The 20,999-nt window shown below is 38.6% G+C and overlaps 1 protein-coding gene across 10 annotated transcripts in view; it reads left to right on the top strand.

The window, feature by feature from the left end:
* dgkh (diacylglycerol kinase, eta) overlaps positions 1–20,999 on the top strand; it is a 74,057-nt gene that overhangs the window by 40,073 nt on the left and 12,985 nt on the right. For all 10 annotated transcript variants that reach the window (XM_017710848.2, XM_017710847.2, XM_017710850.2 and 7 more), the window contains 16 exons: positions 3,379–3,485; positions 3,646–3,771; positions 5,168–5,270; positions 9,153–9,315; positions 9,726–9,834; positions 10,703–10,842; positions 12,114–12,195; positions 12,347–12,438; positions 12,531–12,630; positions 14,496–14,796; positions 15,569–15,700; positions 16,790–16,924; positions 18,687–18,804; positions 18,880–18,990; positions 19,104–19,200; positions 19,548–19,655. In XM_017710848.2, coding sequence (XP_017566337.1) covers positions 3,379–3,485; positions 3,646–3,771; positions 5,168–5,270; positions 9,153–9,315; positions 9,726–9,834; positions 10,703–10,842; positions 12,114–12,195; positions 12,347–12,438; positions 12,531–12,630; positions 14,496–14,796; positions 15,569–15,700; positions 16,790–16,924; positions 18,687–18,804; positions 18,880–18,990; positions 19,104–19,200; positions 19,548–19,655 — 2,024 coding nt within the window. The remainder of the gene's footprint in view (positions 1–3,378; positions 3,486–3,645; positions 3,772–5,167; positions 5,271–9,152; positions 9,316–9,725; positions 9,835–10,702; positions 10,843–12,113; positions 12,196–12,346; positions 12,439–12,530; positions 12,631–14,495; positions 14,797–15,568; positions 15,701–16,789; positions 16,925–18,686; positions 18,805–18,879; positions 18,991–19,103; positions 19,201–19,547; positions 19,656–20,999) is intronic.

Raw genomic sequence — 20,999 nt, 5'->3', positions numbered from 1 at the left:
TGTGGAAAGATAGTGCTAATTAGTCTTGGAGATATGCAGATGGTGCTCATTAAACACCTCTGCTTGTCACTGGTTCTTGCAAAAACCAGGAATAGCTTCACACTCATTCGCTGTGACCAATAATCAACAGGGTTTAATTCCGGCAAGAGTCTATTTTTGCTCATCTGGAAACTTATTGCATTCATTAGACATTGGGTAAAGAGTGTTAAAACATTACTTCCAACTTTGAAGCACGTAAACATTCAGACCTCATTATTACGATGCCAATTGGGAATTTACTGGTTTTCCACCCTTGAATGCAGTGTTTTAAACTGCTCAGCCTATAACTTTCTGACTCTGAAATAAAGGCCTCTTTCAGTGAATGCTTTTGATAAAATATATGAGAAAGCACCTAGTTGCACTTTGCCAAACAACTATAATTCATCGCTAATGAGTTATTCTCCATCAACACGGAGAAAAATGGAGATGTGGACTGGGCTGGCCACTCCATGCTCTGCAGAATGGTAATTAAGGGACACTGCAGTGCTGTGTGTGGTGCTCATGCAGCGAGTCCTCGAGAGTATTAATTATGTCTCACTGTGAGGAGATGATCTTATTTCAGTTGTCTGACCATCTCGTTAATATTGCTACTGCTTAGAGCTTCTTTTGGGTCATATTGGAGATGCCATTGGAGATCTGTCTGAAGGAGCCTTCAGGTAACAGTGAATTTTGCTCTGAAAAGTAATGTATTTAATTTAGTTGATTTTAATGTGTCATTTCCAAATGAAACACAGAAATGTGTTGTAAAATGTTTACTTACTTTTTCATTTGCTTTGCTATTTAGTGAAGGTTTTTTTTTTTTTAATATAGCTTGTTAATAGTTGGTGTTTGGCTTCCCTACCCTTGAAGGGGGTAACCTGAAGAAGTATGCGGAAGAGCCTTTGAAGCTGGGTGAGGAAGGCCTGTTTCGACAGTGCTCTGAGTGGCTGGAGAAGCTGGAGAGTTTAGAGCGATCATTGCTGCTTATATTTCCCTTCGATTTCCTGCACCAGCCAATCAATAAAGATTGATGTGCGACATGGGCCCTGACAAAAGAGGCAGACTCAATATTTCTCACTCTCTAATTTGACAGAGACATCCTGTCCATTAGCTGCGCATCGCATACAGTCTTGTATTCACTCAGCATTACGGAACGGTCCATAAATGGTTTACTAACAGCGCTGTGAATGACATTAGTCTTATTGATTGGAGCATTGGTTTCAGAGGCATGGAGAATGTTTGGGGAGAACATCAGCTCAGATTGCAATTGAAGTGCAGAGCTGAAGACAGATGAAACATTTGTTATTGCTAATGTTGCTTTGCTAAGAGAGGGCTTTCCATGGCTTCACATCAGAGACTTTAGTTTCAATAGATGTGTCTCATCTATTATTGAGAGAGAACGGAGCAGAGATTGAAATCTCTTGGTGCACGCAGCGTGTTCCGCTCAGTCTGCTCCCTTTTCCGCAATCACCACTGCACACCTGTTCTTCTTTGGTCTCGCATGAGGCAGGAAGGAAACGAGAAGATGTGATGGAGCTGTATTGAGATAATCAGAAAAATATTACAACAAGAATGTCATTAACAGTGTCTCCACAAATCCAACAAATCCAGCAGATCATCCTGTAGGTCCGGCAGCATTTTAGCAGTGTAACAGTACATTGTGGCATTGTGATATGTGAAAATAGGAGATGTGTGTTATAGAGAACGGACATTCTATTGATTATGGCATCAAATTGCAGTGACTGAGCACCAGAGTTCGCAAACAATCAGCAGTCACTCCATTGCAGCAGCCACTCCATCAAATCATGCACTGAATGTGTATGTTTATACCCCTACAGTAATTTGTAAGAAAATGTCTTAAATTTTAAAGGAGAAGAATAAAATCCCAGTATCTATTAATGTAACTCCATAAGGATGCACAGATCATGATTTTTATGGCCAATTCCGATTTCTTTACAGAAAGATTGACGGATGGTAAATGGCCAATTTTTTATTAACTTTTTGTTGGTTTGTTTGTGCCCAAAGGTCAGATTGTGTGGGCTTAATGAACACATAAAACACACTAGTACATTTACTTTACATTTACTTTATGTGCCAGATTTGCAATCTTAATGACATTATTTGCTCTCTAATGGGTCAAACATTCATCAGTTCTTAAACAAAAAATTAATAGTCTGTTTAACATTAATCAAATAAAGTGCTACATTGAAAAAGGCAACTGGCTGTTTAGCACATTTTGTTATAGGTGCAGCAGCATCAAATGTGGCCCAAGGGCATTTACCTGGCTGATGTTATTTACGTCATAATATTACGACACAGATCAGCCAAAAAAATGTAAATAATATAATAATATATAATAATAGAAATGTAACAAAATAGTTACAGTAGCATTTTCAGATGTTGTAAAAAAAAAAAAAGCATCAAGTAAACAGAGTTACTTGGTTTTCTTATGAAAATAAGAGCTTCAAATATATGGCAAGGAGATTGCACACAAAGTTTGGAGGATTTCTCTAGATTTCACCCCCCTCAAAATTGTGTACTTTACACTAAAAAATGCACTAGCAGTAACCCAACACAGTTGTGTTGAGGGATGGTTCAGCTGACACTGTTCCCTTCTTGCTGAAAAAGCTTCTACATTAATAAAATCTATTACACAACAGTGATGTAGAAGTGGAAATGTACACATTTGTGTCAAGTTAGTTCAATGTATTAACTTTCCTCAGTGCAATATGATCCTGGTGTTGTGCACTGAGCCCTACTTTCTTTAAAGGCCAGTTATTGAAACCAGCGTGTAGCTTTACAGTGTGCTGGTTAGATATAGCTGCATTGATTATGATGTGTGTGCGCTGGAAAATGTCTTAGTGTGCAGTTTGTGTTTGCGTGTGGGTGTGAGGCTAGCAGTGATACCATGGAGGATGTAAGCCAATCAATCAGCCACTTAATTCTCATTGTGGACACAGCCAGATGAACACTCTTAATCTGATTAAACCTGCAATGCAATTTAGCCAAGGAAATCAGCAAAGCGCTGCCAGCCATTAGCTTATTGGACCTCACCCACACCACTGGTGTGGGCAGCAGGACAGTGTGTGCAGTGTGAGTGTGTGCGCAGTGTGATTGCTTGAACTTTTGTCTGTCATCGCAGTTTGTGAGAATTGACTTTTACACTTCTACTTGACTTTCATCCAGTCCAGGCTGGGTCATTTCATTACTATTATTTGGTTTAAATCTCTCTTTTTTAATTTATTCTTTGGATTCTTTTTTCTTTCTTATATAAAGAATGAACTCTATGGCCTGTGTAGTGAAGCTATTCCTGGGCTACTGACCAGAGGGACTCAAGAATGTTTTGTTCTTTCTTTGCAGTGTGCAAATTTAAAGCCCACAAAAGGTGTGCTGTCAGGGCCACTAACAACTGTAAATGGACCACCCTAGCCTCTATTGGGAAGGACATCATAGAAGATGAAGATGGGGTGAGTATTACCACCAAGCCATTTTCTTCAAAGAGAGAATCTGTAAAGGAAAGAAAGAAGCTACAGAAGATGGAGAAGAAAGGGGAGGATATTATAGAGAGTAATCAGAAGGCACACTCACTCATCTGCTATAATTCAGGGTCTGTTTTTCGTTCCATAGATTGCGATGCCACATCAGTGGCTAGAAGGCAACCTGCCAGTCAGTGCCAAGTGTGCTGTGTGTGACAAAACATGTGGCAGCGTGCTGCGCCTGCAAGACTGGCGCTGTCTATGGTGCAAAGCTATGGTAAGCACTTCATATCACAGAAATCTCGGCAATAGCACAAACCACTTCCTTTTCATGAGAGTTATTACTCTCGTGTAGTTATATTATTAGTATGTGCCATCAAGCTCTGACTCCTGGTGACCGTATGATTAGTGTTTCTCCAGAATGTCCTGCCTTCTGATAGAGTCTTCTTAATGGCTTGTTCAAGATTCCTGTGATTGTCTTCATCCATCTTGTTGCTGATCGTGGCTGCTCTTTCCCTTATTCCTTCAGCTATTCCAAGCATTATTACCTTTTCCTGTGAATTCATTCGTCTTATAATGTGCCCAAAATAAGCGCTTCAGTCTGGCTGTCTGTGGTGTCACTATTTTTCCGTCTCACTTTCTTATTGTCCAGCTTTCACACATAAAAAAACAACAGAAAACACCACAGCCTGGACAGTTCTGATCTTTGTCTGTAGATCCAGATCAACATATTCTGCAGATCTGGCCCTGCCTAGTGCCAATCTGTGTCATATTTCTTGACTGTTGGATCCTTTGTTTTTAATAATTGACCCAAATAGGCAAAGGCTGTCCACCATTTCTACATATTCACCATCAGTAGTAAAGCTAGTGGTCTTTCCTGTTGTCAAAACCTTTGTTTGGCTAGACTAGTCAAATAACTGCATAGTTATTACATAATAATAAACATATTTACATCAGGAATTCTTTCTTCTGTATCAAGTCTCAAATCTAATAATAATAATTTTTCATCAGAGTCAACAAAAAATCAGATTAAAAAAAACATTTTCAACATTTTAAGGTTCACACTTTTCATACAATTTCTCCACTATTTCAGTGAGTTGAGTGATAAACATGTTTTTGTTAGTGCCTGTGATAACTGCAACTTCTCAGGTTTAACCCTAACCTCTTGCCAGCAGTATTTTCAGAGAAATCCCATGTAACATTAAAATCTGCTTCTAGAGTCATTAAAGCATGTGTATGACCAAGTTGGGCATAGTAAAATGGATCAGCATGTGGAATTAGAGCTTTCTGAGCGCTACCGTGTTCCCGATCATAAAATTTGCTTTTATTGTTGGATGCACTGCTATGCTTTCTGAGAAAGCAGGCAAACACATTCAGAATGGAATTTAGAACTTATTATTGGTTGGTTTAATGAAAGTAGAAATAAAAAGCATGTATATTCCTATTCGTGTTTTTTCCTACTCACAATAGTCGTTTATGAAACAAAAATATAAACAAAATTTGACTTTGTTAGATCACGTTCTTTCAGTATCTAATAAGTGAAATGGCAGTACTAAGAATTCACATTATCAACATTGGATGCTAGAATAAATACAGGCATTAGGGCCAGCATTTATTTGAGTAAAATGTGTAGGTCAGTTGTGTTTTTGAAGAGTTTGTCTTTGCTTTAACAGGTGCACACAGCCTGCATGGATATCTACCCCCGCAAGTGTCCTCTGGGCCAGTGCAAAGTGTCCATCATTCCCCCCACTGCCCTCAACAGTATTGACTCAGACGGTAGGCCTCTTAATGACAGCACTGTCTCTTATCTTAAGTCCAGAGTTGTTGTTTTTTTCTCATTGCTGTAGTTCAGAAATTAAACACTGTCAATTTCCAAGTAAGTATTGCTAAGTATAGGCTATTCATTCCACACCTCCAAAGTTCAGACTTAGAAATTGCATTTTCTGCTTCTCACAATCCTAGTAATCTCAAAAACACATTCAGTGATGTTGAGGTCTTTTTTTATATTTTTGTTTTGCTAATTTCCTTTTTTCAATAACTGCTTTTTGACAGCTATACATCTTATCAGACCCATAGTGTTGAGTTGTGTTCTCACGGTGGAAGGATGGACAGAAAAACCTTTGGACCTTTTTTAGACATAAAGCTTAATTTCCTCCTCTCTCTCAAAGATGAAAGAACTGTTTATCTGATGGTGACTGTTTTGGTGTTCTACCAGGTTTTGCACCAATATTAGGATTGTTTTCTCTATATTTCTTAATCATTGCTCCAATTTAGTAACTCCTGTTTTTTGCACTTAGTTTCCTTTGCTGTTTGCCTTCTTTACACAAGGCAATAAAATCCTGAAAAATAAAAAAATAAAAATAATTTGTACTTAATAGCTATTTTCACTTGAAATAAAAAAAGTGATTGAAAAATTAGATTTCTGCACAGTATTGTAGATTGATGTAAACAATTTTGTAAACAAAATTCAGTGTGGACCTCTGACCCTCAGAGACAGCAGTTTGAGGTCTGTTTGACAGTAATTGGAGAAGAGGGGTCACTGATAGGTGTGCTTTTGTGTGTGTGTGTGTGTGTGTGTGTGTGTGTGTGTGTGTGTGTGTGTGTGTGTGTGCTTATGGAGGAGATGTAGCTCATCTGGTTTGCTAATCGTCTTCACTGCAGAAAGAGAAATGTTTCTTCTGCTGATCTTCTGACCTGTTGTGATTTGATGGTGGATCAGGAGAATGTGCTCTCTGGCCACTCTGAGTCGCAGCAGCACATGCTGCATTGAGATGTCCCTTTACATTGCCCCCGTGATCTGAGTGAGCAGTCATGTGCCAGCGCCTGGTGGAAAGTCACTTTTCCTCTGAGCAAATTGTTCTATGCGCATGTAAACACAACAGCCCCTGGTAGACCAAGAGCATGGAACATTCAAGATGAAAGCAAACAGTGGCTTTTTTTCCTGTTCTCTCTCTCTCTCTATCTCTATCTCTTTCTCTCTCCCTCACACACACACACACACACACATTCTACTGTTTCTCTCTCTCACTAGCTCTCAATCTCTGTCTCTATTTTCTTTATATTTCTTATTTTTCCCTCTTTCTCTCTGTCTCTATCTCTTTCCCTCTCATTCTTTCTTTCTTGCTTTCTTTTGTCTTTTTCTCTTTCTCTGTTTCTCTTTCTTTTTTCTCTTTTTCACTTTCTGTATTTCGTTTTCTCCCTCTCACATTTTCGCTCTACTTTTTCTACTTCCTCTCTCTCCAGTGTTGTTTTTTTCTCTTTCTTTCTTTCTTTCTTTCTTTCTTTCTTTCTTTCTTTCTTTCTTTCTTTCTTTCTTTCTTTCCTTCTTTCCTTCTGTCTCTATCTTGCTCTGTCTCTTTCTCTCTCTTTTGTCTCTGCATTATTAACCTGCTGTGGAGAGTCGGTCTCTGAACTGTTTGCTTAACCTGCTCATCTTAGCACATATGCTACTGAAGGTGTGTTTTCCAGGAAATTGCATGCTGCTCTTTATTGATGGCTGAATAAAATTGCTATTTAGAGCAGCTTGACTTCCAGTGGATCCTCTGACATTCTATTATTAGCGTGGCATGCTGTGAGGTTGGAGTAGGTTCTTCCACTTTAACATGTACATCCAATCAGACCTGTGTAATCATTAGGGACAGCCATGTTGATCTGACCTAAAGGCCTCTTGAAAGAGACTTCAGTATTCAGAGCTTCTCACTTTCATTGGAGGAAAGATTAGTTGGGCTCCAGACGCAAACGCAGTGGAAATCAATGGTGTGATGTCATAGTCCCAATATATTATTGGATTGCTTTGTGGGCCGAGTAATTATGTGATTGAATCCCAAGAATGAAAACAACACCAGTAGAACTGACTGATTGCGAGAAAAATAAGATGCTGAGGCAGGGGGATGTGTGTTTGAGTAAATATGGTTTGTAAAGCAGGAGATTCCTTCAGCAGCCTCGCCTCTGTCCTCAGTGCCTCACGTGCAAGGGAACCCCCACCTCAGAGCTGTGTCTTAATTGGCTGCGGGCTGCCTTTGGCACGTGCTGCAGCTTCGTGACTCAATCTCTTTCAGCTGAGAGAGGGAGCAGGGACAAAAAGAGAGGAAAAGAGGCAGAGACAGAGAGGAGGGAGTGGACCAAACCCCCAAGGGTCCGCTGTCACCCCTACAGCAAACCAAGCCACATACATCCACCCACTCACATCTGCCCAAAGCATCAGCATGTACAGCTAGAATGTAGTCGCATCACTGTGCACTGACACAGATACATTTTACATGCATGTGCACACATGCTGACGAATTCAAACACAGTCATGCAAGGAGATGTTGACATCCATCTAGATCAGGCCTGTGATGAATGTCATGAACACAATGAGCAATTGCCTGTAGAAGCTTGCCTGCTCAGATGCTGCTTTAGCGCACATGCTGCCAGCATGTGATCATGCTGAAAGAGGCTGAAGCAGCAGAGTGCAGCTCAGTCAGCCCTGCTCTAACACAGATACACATACACAGGGGGCCTCTGGAGTAACTAAAAATCATGTGCTTAATGATTAAGTGCACAAGTGACTACTGCATGACTGAATTCCTAAAACATTTTCCTTGAATGTGTAAATATACATTTTGGCCAATAAGGCCTGATTCTGATTCTAGTAATCCATACTATGTTTGTAATTTTAAGATGTTTGTTTTGCTTTGTAGTTCAGAGAATTAGTTGTTGATTTGCCTTCATAGCTGTCATACGGTGTATTTTGCTGAGAGAATACAACTGTTTTTTTCTTTCTTTTGCAAATTATTTTACATAATTCAGTGCTTGAGACGTAAACAAAGAAATGGTGTATTGTATAGAAATCTATGGACTTTACTGTGGTGTGATTTACAGGGGTAGTGATAGGAACCAGAAGTCACAATGTCTTTGCTAAATATTTATTTATTTGTGTACTTATTTATTTATTTGTACCATTGGACCAGCATTGTCTTCTGATTTATATGTGTTCTATGTTTATATGTAATGTTGATAACTGTAAAACAATCGTAAATTTCAAAAATAATCTTTGGGTGCTATTTTGTTGTATAGCCCCCTGCATGTGCCACTTCACCACGACTAGATTACAATAAAATCATTTTAGGCCAAAAGCTAATCTGAAAGCTATGTCTCAGGCATCAGGCAGCATATTCATTAGCATTTCATGTGTTACACCTTAACTATTTAATTACCCAGAAATTTAGCAAAAATGGTTTAATTCCACCTTACCCTGTTCAGATTTGACAATGTGTTTATTCTTAATTAGGTCTTGATTTAATGAAATTCACTGTTAGTGTATGTGTGTGTAACATGCTAATTAAAAATGAGCAGGCTGTGTCCTCACATGGTGCCTCGCCTGCACCTAACATTAGAGCTGTGGCCCTCGGTGGAAGGGAAATGTCAATTAGCATTCACACGTGCTCTCAGAGAAATGACTCAGACTTCTTTTTTTAAAGATGTTGTTAGTCACTGCAGTTGCATAACTCTTTAATTCCCTCTTTCAACATGTAAAAGTGAAAAAAAGTTGATTTTTTTTCTTGCAGTGATTCAAAATATTTCAGTGTTTCCAGGCAACAACAACGAAAAAAAAGAATCTTCTGGTTTGTAAGTGTAAATTCATTAGTCTATTTTTTGTGTTCTATTTTTGGACAGGTTTCTGGAAAGCCACCTGCCCCCCATCGTGTGCCAGCCCACTCCTAGTGTTTGTCAATTCCAAAAGTGGAGACAATCAAGGAGTGAAATTCCTGCGCCGCTTCAAACAGCTGCTCAACCCGGCTCAGGTCTTTGACCTCATCAATGGTGGACCTCATTTAGGGTGAGTCACACTAAAGCAGTGGTCACCAAGCCTGGTCCTGGAGCTTTACCCTCCTGCAAAGTCTAGTTCCAATCACAATCTACCACACTTGCTCCAGCTAATTAACATCTTCAGAAGTCCTTGATTGGCTGAATCAGATGCAGTGTGACATAAGAGGTTTGGTTACCACTGCACTTACTTATATAACACTGATATGGTATTATATATATTTATATATGAATTATTAGACTCAGTAGGACCTGCTAATTTGGTGACTGGTTCTATTTTGGAATCTCTGGATTGAAACTTACTGTGCTGACCAAGAAGAACCATAGACTCTTATGCAAACCTCACAGTTCTTATTGAGTCAGTTGTCTAAAGTCATGTGACACTTGATTTGATTTCTTCATTCTTTTTCATCTACTTTACAGGCTGCGTTTATTTCAGAAGTTTGATAACTTTCGAATCCTCGTTTGTGGTGGAGATGGCAGTGTGGGCTGGGTCCTCTCTGAAATAGATAAACTTAATCTTCACAAACAGGTAATTCTGCAGCATGTGTTCCTTGTTAGACTATTAACCCTTAGAGGTCTGGAGTTATTGCTGTCATTCAAATAAAAAAGTGTTGTTTCTCCTTCACAATAAAATAAAAAGCCTGTTTTTAATATACGTAATGCAAACATTTGTGGTGAAAAATAAGTAATCTTGCAGAGATAAAATTATGAAATGTAAATACTTATACATCACGAATTTTGTGTCCACTTCTCATCGGTTCTCCTGTGAATGACATTTATATTCAATTTACATTCTGTGCTGATGGATTCATGTCTGATGTTTGGAAAGACTTTTGGAACCCTGCTACATAACTTTGACCTAACGGTGCTATAGCCATGGATCATGTTACCATATATAACAGTGTCATACTACCATTACTATTGTAATTCTAATGACTGATGATATGATGTTAGATGTAATGAAAACTAACTAAAGTGCACTGTGAAAATGAGCATGTGACAGAAGCCGTCATAAGCTCAAATGTTATGTCATGTGTCACAACAGTTGCCAGTAATGGTAATATGACACTGTTATATTACTGAACTAAATCTGTCATGATGACTTTATAGCACATGACATTTGCCACGACATATGGCATAGTTATGTCAGTATTATGTAGCAGAGTTAAAGTGTTACTGGATATTGTTTCTTTCAGCAAAACAGTAATTTCATCAACTTCATCAACTATAAGTTTTAGTTCCTTTGCTTAAGTGAGAAGTAATGAAACTAAAACTACCTTATGCTTTTATTTAAGCTGGTATAACACTGATCTCTAGGGTTTACAGTAAATGAACGGCACAACTGGCCTGTAAGAAAGGGAAAGCAGTGTGCTGAGGATATGTGCTGTTGTTGGTAGTGTCAGCTGGGCGTGCTGCCTCTGGGCACGGGGAACGATCTGGCGCGGGTGCTTGGCTGGGGACCTTCGTGTGATGACGACACACAGCTTCCTCAGATACTGGCTAAACTGGAGCGGGCCAGCACCAAAATGCTGGACAGGTAAGGAGGCCCCTTCATACACTGAGCTGCAGAAAAGAAGCAAATCCAGAGCACTTCCTGAAGTGTCTTAAGGTTAAACTTTGCTCGGTGATGGTCGTAGATAAATAAGGTAGTACATTACATTAGGAGTAGCTGGTGTTGTTATATAATAGTATCAAAGTTGAATAGTACCATCCAGTGACATTTGGTGGAACCTTTTTGCATCCTACAATGTGCGGTTGCTGCAATTTTTGAAAATTTCTGAGGTCCACTTAGGGTGTTTTTGTGGTTTTATGCACCAAAAACTGTTTTAGTTCATTTTTACAGCATCTCTTTATCCCTTGAATCAGTTATGTACTGATTGGCCGCCTTGTATCATGCCTTGTTCAAAAGGCAATCTGGACTGAAATGTAAATTGGTGTGGCTTGAATAGGAGGATAAATACTTTGTTTTTTGTGACATCACAAAAGCAATGAATTCCAAATGAGCGTTGTTCAGCTTAGTTTTCATATATGGACTTTCTGACAATTTACACTTTCTGTTTACATACTACATCAAACTCAAGGAAATTTTCTCATGTTATGTTATTTAATACAATGAATATAAAGCTGTTGGGAACTATTTTTCTTTGCCAAAATGGCAAATCTGAAGGAACAACTGACTAAAGTGCTAGCTTATGTAGTCATATCCCACACATTTTATACCTTGTTTCAGCACTCATCAGCACTCAAAACATTCACATATTTAAAGTACAAAAAGTTTATGCCTTTAAAAGTACTTACTGGCAAATATTTATTCAGATAAAGTTTATTCTTTATAGCAGGAAAGACACTTTATACAAAATAAAGCTGAGAGTTGCAAAGGTATTAGTAAACAGCTGTTGTAAGTAAGCAAAACCATTGCAAGTTATCTTTTTATTATTTTATTGAAAAGCAACAGTCAGATTGGATCATTGGATCATTTCAAAAGATGGCAGAGTGTCCCCAGACTTCTAATAGGCAGTGTGGTTGCAGTTTTGCAGCCTGTTTACTGTGTATTGATGTTATCAGTAGTGTTCTGTACAAAGTTTACAACCACACTGGAAATGTGGCATTTCTTCTGACATACTGTACAATTACACGGTGCAGCTTTAAGTCCCAGGAGACACTTTTTGTTGCAAACCCAAATGAAATGTTTGCAGAAAAAGTCAATTGAGCGAGCAGGATGCTGGGCTGACTCCACATAGCTGTTCTGTCATGCGTGTGTTTTTAGCAGCTCTGGCTGATTGCGCAGCTGCTCTTTGCTCTTCACAGGTGGAGTATAATGACGTATGAGATTAAAATACCTCCAAAACACAGCTGTCCGGCTACACCTGAGGAGGCAGAGGACTGCCAGGTACCTGCTTCAGAAACACACAACGTTCACACACAGTTTCCATTAACTGCTATCAGGGCTTACAGTGAACATTAATTAATTCAGCCATTCAGTTCTGTCTTTAAACTCTTGGATAATGTGCCTGTGATGTGACGCTACAGTGTGGCTTTAGTTTCAGATCACAGATTATGAGGACTCAGTCGCTGCTCATCTCACAAAGATCCTCAACTCAGATCAGCACTCTGTGGTCATATCCTCAGCAAAGTGAGTCTGTCTGTGCTGTACAGTCTACCTTCATGTTTTGCTCACAGAGCTAAAGGTTGAAAAAACAATCTTTCTTTTTCACACTCCACCAGGATCCTGTGTGAAACAGTGAAGGACTTTGTAGCCAAAGTGGGGAAGTCCTATGAAAAGAGCACAGAAAACACAGAAGAGGCTGACAGCATGGCCCTGAAAGTAAGCTCACACTGCACTAACACTCTATCCTGCATGAGTATCGCTTTTGTGAGAGCATTTGGAATATCTATGACTAAATGTGAGCGTTTTGAATGTGCTTTGCATAAAGAAAGAAAAATAACTAAATAATTGAAAATAGTACAAAGACAACATATTGCTATTTGAACAATATAGTCATTTTTTTATTTATTGCCAGCAACACATTTCAAAAAATGATGGGACAGGGGCGTGTTTACCTCTGTGTTGCATCACCTCTTCTTTTAACAACACTCTGTAAGTGTTTGGAAATTGAGGAGACCAATTGCTGTTTTGAAAGTAAAACTTTCTTGATATAGGATTTCAGCTGCTCAACAGTTTAGGGTCTCCTTTGTCATATTTTTTACTTAATAATGTGCCAAATGTTTTCAATTGATGATGGCTCTGGACTGCAGGCAAGGCAGTTTAGCACCAGGGCTCCATGCTGTTGTAACATGTCAGAATGAGGTTTTCTGTTGTGTTGCTAAAATACGCAAGGACTTCCCTGAAAAAGACGTCATCTAGATGGCAGCATATGTTGCTCCAAAACCTACATATATCATATAGCATTAATGGTGGCCTCGCAGATGTGCAAGTCCAGAGAAGGTGACAGCATTTCTGGGTCCTGTTTATGTATGTTTTCTTTTTTGCATGGTACAGTTTTAACTTGCATGTGTGGATGACACTAGTTTTCAGAAATGATCCTGAGGCCATGCAGTGATTTCTGCTACAGATTCAGGTCTGTTTTTTTTAATGCAGTGCAGCCTGAGGGCTATACATGTTGTACAAACATTACAATATAGCATACACATAAGTACAGTAAAATGCAGTGTTATATTTTGCTTTTAAAAATTAAATGTTATTGTTATTTTGCAAAGCATGTTTTTTGGATATAATTACAACAGATAGGACAATGATAAAACTGTAGTGGTAGAGCATTTAATTCATTACTGGTTAGTCTATTAAGCAGTGCTACTCAATAGATTGAACTGTACATAATCAGCTACATTATATGTCACAACAGAATGAATATTATAATAAGGCTTATAAGGACATTGACAATACTATCTGAACAACACCAGGTAGATAGAAATTGACCTTTTAAGTTTTAAGTCTCTGTAAGGTTGTTTTCACACCTAGTTTATTTAGTAAAGCATTTTTGAGACGTATATTTTTCAATTCAACACTGTAACGGCTAAAGACACCAAATTACGCATGTGAGTGTTTCGTTAAATAGTCAGAAAATTTGTGGGGAGACAAAAGCTCTGTTACTCCCACATTTGCCACCATGAAAATAAAAAACTTGAAAATAGAGACAGTTCACGTCTATGTGTGTCACAGTCAAAGCAATAATAATAAACCTTACTAGATGTCTTTATGACTGGTTTGTACAGTCACATTTATGCTTGGAAAATAATATGTTCTACAATAAAGGGATCAAAATCAAACATATTTGCTGTTACTTTATTGCTCATCTGTTGTTATTTGCAGCTGCTTGTTCGTAAAAAGTAAGTGTTTAAATGGGCAGATTATGTAGACAGTACTGAGCTGATGTGCTGCTCAAAGAATCAGAAAGCATTGTCTGAAGTTAAATTCCCTCGTTTGGGGCTGACCATCGTACAAAAGCACTTTTGCACTTGAGCTATGATTGTCATAGCCCTGAGTTTTGCTATTAGAGATTTTTGAAGAGGTCCTCTCACAAGGTTTTCCCATGTAATGCCTTACCTGTAGTTTCAAACTCCTTATTACATAACTGTTTCAGCTGCTTTTGAGATGAAAGAAGGCTTTGCTGTACACTGTAAGCCTTTTTTTCAGCTGCATGCTGACACTTTTATTCTCTCCCGTCACAGTGTGGAATCCTGAATGAAAAGCTGGACCTGCTGCTGCAAACGCTGAACACGGAGGCCCAGGCCATGAGGCCTCCTTCTCTCACCACCCCTCCTATTGTAGAGGAGGAGCTGGAGGAGGAAGAGCTGCAGGAGGAGGAGGACCTGAGCGAGGAGTCACTGACTGAGCTGAAGGAGAAGCTGGAAGAGAACGTGACAGAGAAGGACTCTCCAAACAAGCTCTTCAGGCCGAGGGAGCAGCTCATGCTCCGTGCAAACAGCTTGAAGAAAGCAGTCCGACAGATCATTGAGCAGGCCGAGAAAAGTAAGAACACCAAGTCAGAGTATTGAAGAATAGGCACGAAATTTTGGCCAAAAAATATTTTTTGCCAAAAATCTCCAAAAATGTAACTCATGCAGCACCCTGTAACTTCTAAGCCCTTGGTAACTTTGAGTAACACCCCATTGACATAACTGATTTTTCAGTACTACAGGTGTTCTTTTATTACCATGAGGTTTTTATATGAAGTTTCTTATATTAAGCATAAATAAAAACTAAAATAATATAAAATTTTGAAATGGTACAAGAACTTAAAAAATGTATTAAACAGTATTTTTTTTCCAGCGCTGGGATATGCTCCAGTACCCTCTGTGACCCAGGACAATAAGCAGCTTAAATAAAAAACATTTAAAAAAAACATTGTTTGCTGCTTTCAGTTTTTGGCCATTAAGAGTTTCCAACTGTATATGCAGTGTTTAAGTTGTTAATCATGTAACTCAACTCTCATGTGTCCTATGTTGTAGCCATGTTTTATTTTTATTTTTTTTTTCCGCTTCTTTTTTTTTCTCACTTTTTTTCTCTTAAAAGTCCCGTGGGGGGGGGGGGGGGGGGGGGGGGGGGGGGTGTTGTTCTTTAAAAAAAATAATAAAAATTTAATCACATAGAAAAAGAAGTTTCCATCTGAATCAGGTTACTTTTTATGCTAATGAAATCAGGTGTGATTGTCTTCATTGTCTCCTCCAAGTATCAGTTATAATGATTAGAGGAAAGACATTAGAGGAAGTGGTAATGAATGTGTGCTATTTCTGTCTTGTAGTGGTGGATGAACAGAATGCCCATACAGATGAGCAGGACCTGCAGTCTCCTGCCGATTTCAAAAAGGACACAGAGGATGAAAACAAGGACAATGAGAAGGATGAAGACACTAAAGAGCTAGAGGCTCTGCCCCGTGAGTTTGACCTGCATCCCCAGGCAATACACATGCTATATTCAACTGAGAGTTCCAGTTAAATCACACAAAAAATCTTCAGTTAAACTATCGTTGGCGTTCTGAGCAGATAGTGATGCTGCCCTCTAGTGTTCATAGCCTCTTATGAACAGTATGTCTTCACAATATCTTTACCCTACGTGAAGAAATCAGATTATTATTTGTCATAGATCGTTTGTTTTGAGCATAATAGTTTTACTCTCCTTAACGTGGCCTGTTTTAACAGGCTTAACAAATATGGATTTTAAGCTTTCTTTTGTCTTTTTTAAAAAGTGTGTGTGCAGTTGCTTTTGTGTAACTCTGCTTTCTCCCCTCAGAGTTGAAGTACTCTGTTTACAGGCTTTAGGCATATGTGTTTATGGTCTGTAAGTGTGTGTTCCACAGGCTATGTGCGATATTTGTCTCTATAGGGAGTATGTCATTGTGTGCTAGACAGTGGTACTTCCTGTTTATACAAAGGTCAACTTCCTGCTTGAATGTGTCCAGGAGACAATGAAAGGCTGTGTGTATTCTCTAGACCGCTCTCAGTCCCCCGGGGTTCTTGGTTGCTCCTCCGGCTCACAGCTGTTGTGCTGTTGTTAGTTGCCTTTGATGTGTGATGTTTGTTAACTTCTATACAATATTGATCTTTTTGCTGTTTGACTTCCTATGAAGGGTTGGTAATTTAATTGCTATGATTTTATTTACGAGTCAGGCTAGTTTTGATGCTTTGAAAAATAACCCTGGAACTCAACAGGATTACAGACCATGACTAAGCTTCCGTAGGGTTATTTTTGTTTGATAGAATGCCGTGGAAGAATGCAGCTGCCATGAGTGTCCTGAAGTTGCAGTCTTGCAGAAACATGAGTGTCACTATTTGGCGTCTTGTTATTTTTCATGGAAAACACTTTAATTCTCATATGACTCTACAGTGTTCAGTTGTGTTCAGATACAGCATCTGAGATGCAATTTGCATCATTTTATGCTTATTGCACGATAGATTATTCAATGACTCTGCGTTCCCTACAGATGTGCCTTAGATTTTAAAGCCTTGTTTCTTTGTTCCTGCAGTGGCAAAGTCACCCTGTTCACCTACAGAGAGACGTGTGAGTCGCAGCACACAGTCCTGTGGTTCTTTCTCTATCCCTCCATTTACCACGAGCAAGGAGAACCTGCCTGTCCTAAACACACGCATTATCTGCCCAGGTATGAGAACAATAAAACTGAACCAATTGACCATGGAAAGAATTTACTGTTACATCAAACATCAATTTAAATTGTGCAAATTTGCCTTGTATAACACTGTATTTAATTTCAAAATAGTACAAAGACATATCAAATGTTAAAACTGAGAATTTTTATGAGATGTTATTGTTTTGTTTTGGGGTTTTTTTATGCCCATTTTGAATTTGATGCCATCAACACGTAGTTGGGACAGGGTCAACAAAAGATTGGTAGAAGTTGGTAAAGTTTTTTAATGCTAACAAAAGCACCTGTTGGAACATCTCACAATTATTAATTATTATTAATTGACAACATGTCAGTAACATGAAGGAGTATAAAAAGAGTATTCTAAAAAGGCCAAGTCTTTGAGAAGTATGGGGAAGGATGGGGAGGGGTTCACCTCTCTGTGAAAGACTGTGTCTCTATGCAAGTGACAAGGCCAAAATCCAGTATTGTTCAGTTGTGATTTTCGGGCTCTCAGGTTGCAAATCTGTAATGGAAATCCCTGGATGGCCTCAAGAGCACGTCCAAAAACGACTGTCTGTGAACACACAATGCATCCACACATGCAAGTTAAAACTGTACCATGCGAAGAAGAAATCATATGTAAACTAGATCCAGAAAAAGCACCGCCTTCTCTGGGCCCGAGCTCATTTAAGATGGACTGAGGGGAAGTGGAAGTGTCCTGAGGTCCGACAAATCAGAGACCACTCAGCTTATTATCTGTGCACAGTTCAAAAGCCAGTATTCATGATGGTATAAGGGTGCATTAGTGCACATGGCGTGGGTGACTTGCACATCTGGAAGACACCATTAATGCAGAACATGTAGGTACGGGTTTTGGGGCAACATATAATGTCATCTTTATCAGGGGAGTCTTTTTCAGAGTAGGTCTTGCTTATTTCAGTATGACAATGTCAAACCACATTCTGTGTGAATTACAACAGCGTGGCTACATAGTAAAATAGTCCAGGTGCTAAACTGGCCTGCCTGCAGTCTAGACCTGTCACCACTGAGAATGTCTCTCTACTCTAAAAAACTACAGCAATTGGTCTCCAGACATGGCCCCGTCACAACTTTTTTTAAGTGTGTTGCTGGCATCAAATTCAAAAAACTATTTTTCAAAAAAACAATAACATCTCTCAGTTTGAACATTTGATATTTTGTCTTTGTACTATTTTCAATTAAACTAAATTAAATGATTTGCACATTATTGCATTATATTTTCATTGACATTTTTCACAGCATCTCAACTTTTTGGCTCCACCAAAGAATTGACATAATGTATTTTTATGACAATTTTCCAACCTGCTCTGTTCTACCCTCAAAATGACCTCTTTCAAAGAAGTGGCACTTATAACTTTGAAACACTCCTTATAACTTTGGGGTGAATGGGCAGGGCTAAGCAGTTGTAGGCTAAAGAGATAAATATATGTAAATTGATTGATTATTTTAATATTATAAAGAATTCAAAATAGACTGATATTGCAGTTTCCATTATAAGGACCAGTATTTGAACAGTATGTTCTTAAGCCTTAACAGCGTTTACATATCACATCAAACTCTTTTAAATAAATAATTAAAAAAAAAAAAACGGAGGATAGTTTAGCTTTCTATGATAGGGGCCCAGGATTTTTCCAGGATAAAGAGTCTAACTCACCTCCAGTACATACACGTCCATGACCCTTGCTTGACATTCTTTACTGACCCTTCTCTGAAATATTGTTTGTCTCTTTGTCTTTAGGCTTGCGTGCGGGCCTTGCGGCCTCCATAGCTGGAAGCTCAATCATAAGTAAGATGTTGCTTGCCAATATCGACCCATTTGGAGCTACACCATTCATTGACCCTGACCTAGATCCACTGTAAGAGCCTCTTCATTTTTACATATTATGTCATGCAATGAAGAACACCTTGCTTATTCTTGCCTTCTCTTACAGAGAGGGGTATTTGGAGAAGTGTGTCATGAACAACTACTTTGGAATTGGCTTGGATGCTAAGATCTCACTGGAGTTCAATAACAAGCGTGAGGAGCATCCTGAGAAATGCAGGTCAGACGCAGCTATATAGTTGATACAGTTGACTCTCTCTGATGGTATACACATAAACTTTTATAGCAGTTTCTTGATTTTCATGTTTACGTTGTGCCATAACATTATGGCAGGAGCCGCACCAAGAACATGATGTGGTATGGAGTCTTAGGCACTAAGGAGCTGCTGCAGAGAACCTACAAGAACCTGGAGCAAAAAGTGCAGTTAGAGGTAAAATGTCAAGGATATCAGTTAGCTGCAAGCTCTTTACATACACACTGTACATACTGATCCCTGCATAGATTAGTATTACAGTGGATGCCTATGAAAAGTACATGCAGTCATTAAATAATTAAAAGTAATTATGATTATACCATAAACTAAAATTAGTAATACTTCAGTACTCTAATGAATCTACTGGACAACATTCATTCTTGTTTGATGTACTTTGTGCAGTTGTGTGATCTTGCCTTTTTATGGTCTATAAAGGGAATCATTAGGGTTTTTTTCATGGCCAACTGCCCATTTGTACTCTGAAGAGAAGTTCAGAGCTTATGGTTGTGTGATGGGTTTTGCAGTGTGACGGACAGTACATCCCGCTCCCCAGTCTCCAGGGGATCGCTGTGCTGAATATCCCTAGCTATGCTGGAGGAACCAACTTCTGGGGTGGGACCAAAGAGGATGATGTGAGTAACCCTAGTAACCACAAATCTCTCCTCTACCTGTGCTTGATTTATCCTTCAACATTGGTTATGCTGACTTTAATTTGTTAAAATTACTCTTAAAAGTTTATTACTGATGCTGTCATTGCTTAAGGGCTCTTTCATAGCACAGCACTTTACTGTATTCACAACTACATCATTCAATCTATATTATAAACCAGTACCTCATTTTGAGGGATATGAAACAAAATACTAGCCTACATAAAGGAAAGAGACACTAATGTTTGTCCGACTAATGTTTGACCTTTTTTATTAGCCTTTTCAGTGAATTACTGGAATCATTCAATCAAGTTTAATTTAATAAACACACTTCCTTAAACTTTTTAATGGATTTGAAGGAATAACCTTAGCTTGGAAATAATGATTTTGGTTTGGAAAGTAACAAATAAAGAAAACATAAATTGTGTTCAGAGACTAGGTTTGAGTTTTGTATAACTGATCTCATTACTGGAATGTGTCTGAAACTGATCTACTTTAAAAATCATGTGTGAAGTGAAAATGTATGAATTCAGAATAATGAACATTATGAAGCATTGGCTTTTCTCCACTAAAACATGCTCTCAATCTAGTGTAACTTGGCATCTCACTTCCCTTGAAATGGAGAGCTTTCAAAATGTTGTACATTGAAGCAAAATGCAAAGAATAATCAACAGACTCCTTACAGCACCATCATTAATAATGCTAGTTATTATGGTATATGAATTTCATATTAGAGGACAAAGAAAGAGACTGTGGGCAGTGTAGACAACTATATATGATGTGTAATTGACCAAATCTAATCACCAGCTGTTCAAAATCAATTTCACTTCCAGGATATTTTTGAAATAGCAAAAACATCAAGTAGAGATAATCAGAAAAAAACAAATTAATAATTGTGATTCTTATAAAATTGAGAATAATGATTTGATGACTCTCTTACCTTTGGCCTTCTGTAACTTGTAGTCTATAGATGGAAATCTTTACTCTTTTCCTAGCATGATGCTCTGGCTGATGTTTGTTCAGTCAGTTCATTCGGGTGAATTTGACATCATGTGAAAGAAGCTTCAAGTGGTACCATGATCCAGTAAAGAAACCTGCAGATTTATAAAGAGATCTGTTATGGAATGAAGAGTGCAACTATTTTTCTTAGTCTTTTTGTGTGTGGCTCACAGGCTTCTCGTGGCTAGTTTATTAGCTAGCAGTGGAATGAAATGAAAGGCTTTCTCTGTGTCTAGCCCCAGCGCAAGGGGTTACATTGGACTTTGGCAGCACTCTCAAAGACCCTGTTACATAAGCATCAGGCCAGAGCAAAAGAGCAATGACATGCCT

Source organism: Pygocentrus nattereri, chromosome 6 (assembly GCF_015220715.1).
Source record: "Pygocentrus nattereri isolate fPygNat1 chromosome 6, fPygNat1.pri, whole genome shotgun sequence".
Lineage (NCBI taxonomy): Eukaryota > Metazoa > Chordata > Actinopteri > Characiformes > Serrasalmidae > Pygocentrus > Pygocentrus nattereri.
The sequence above is the reverse complement of the archived record's forward strand: the minus strand, read 5'-3'. Positions and strand labels throughout refer to the sequence as shown.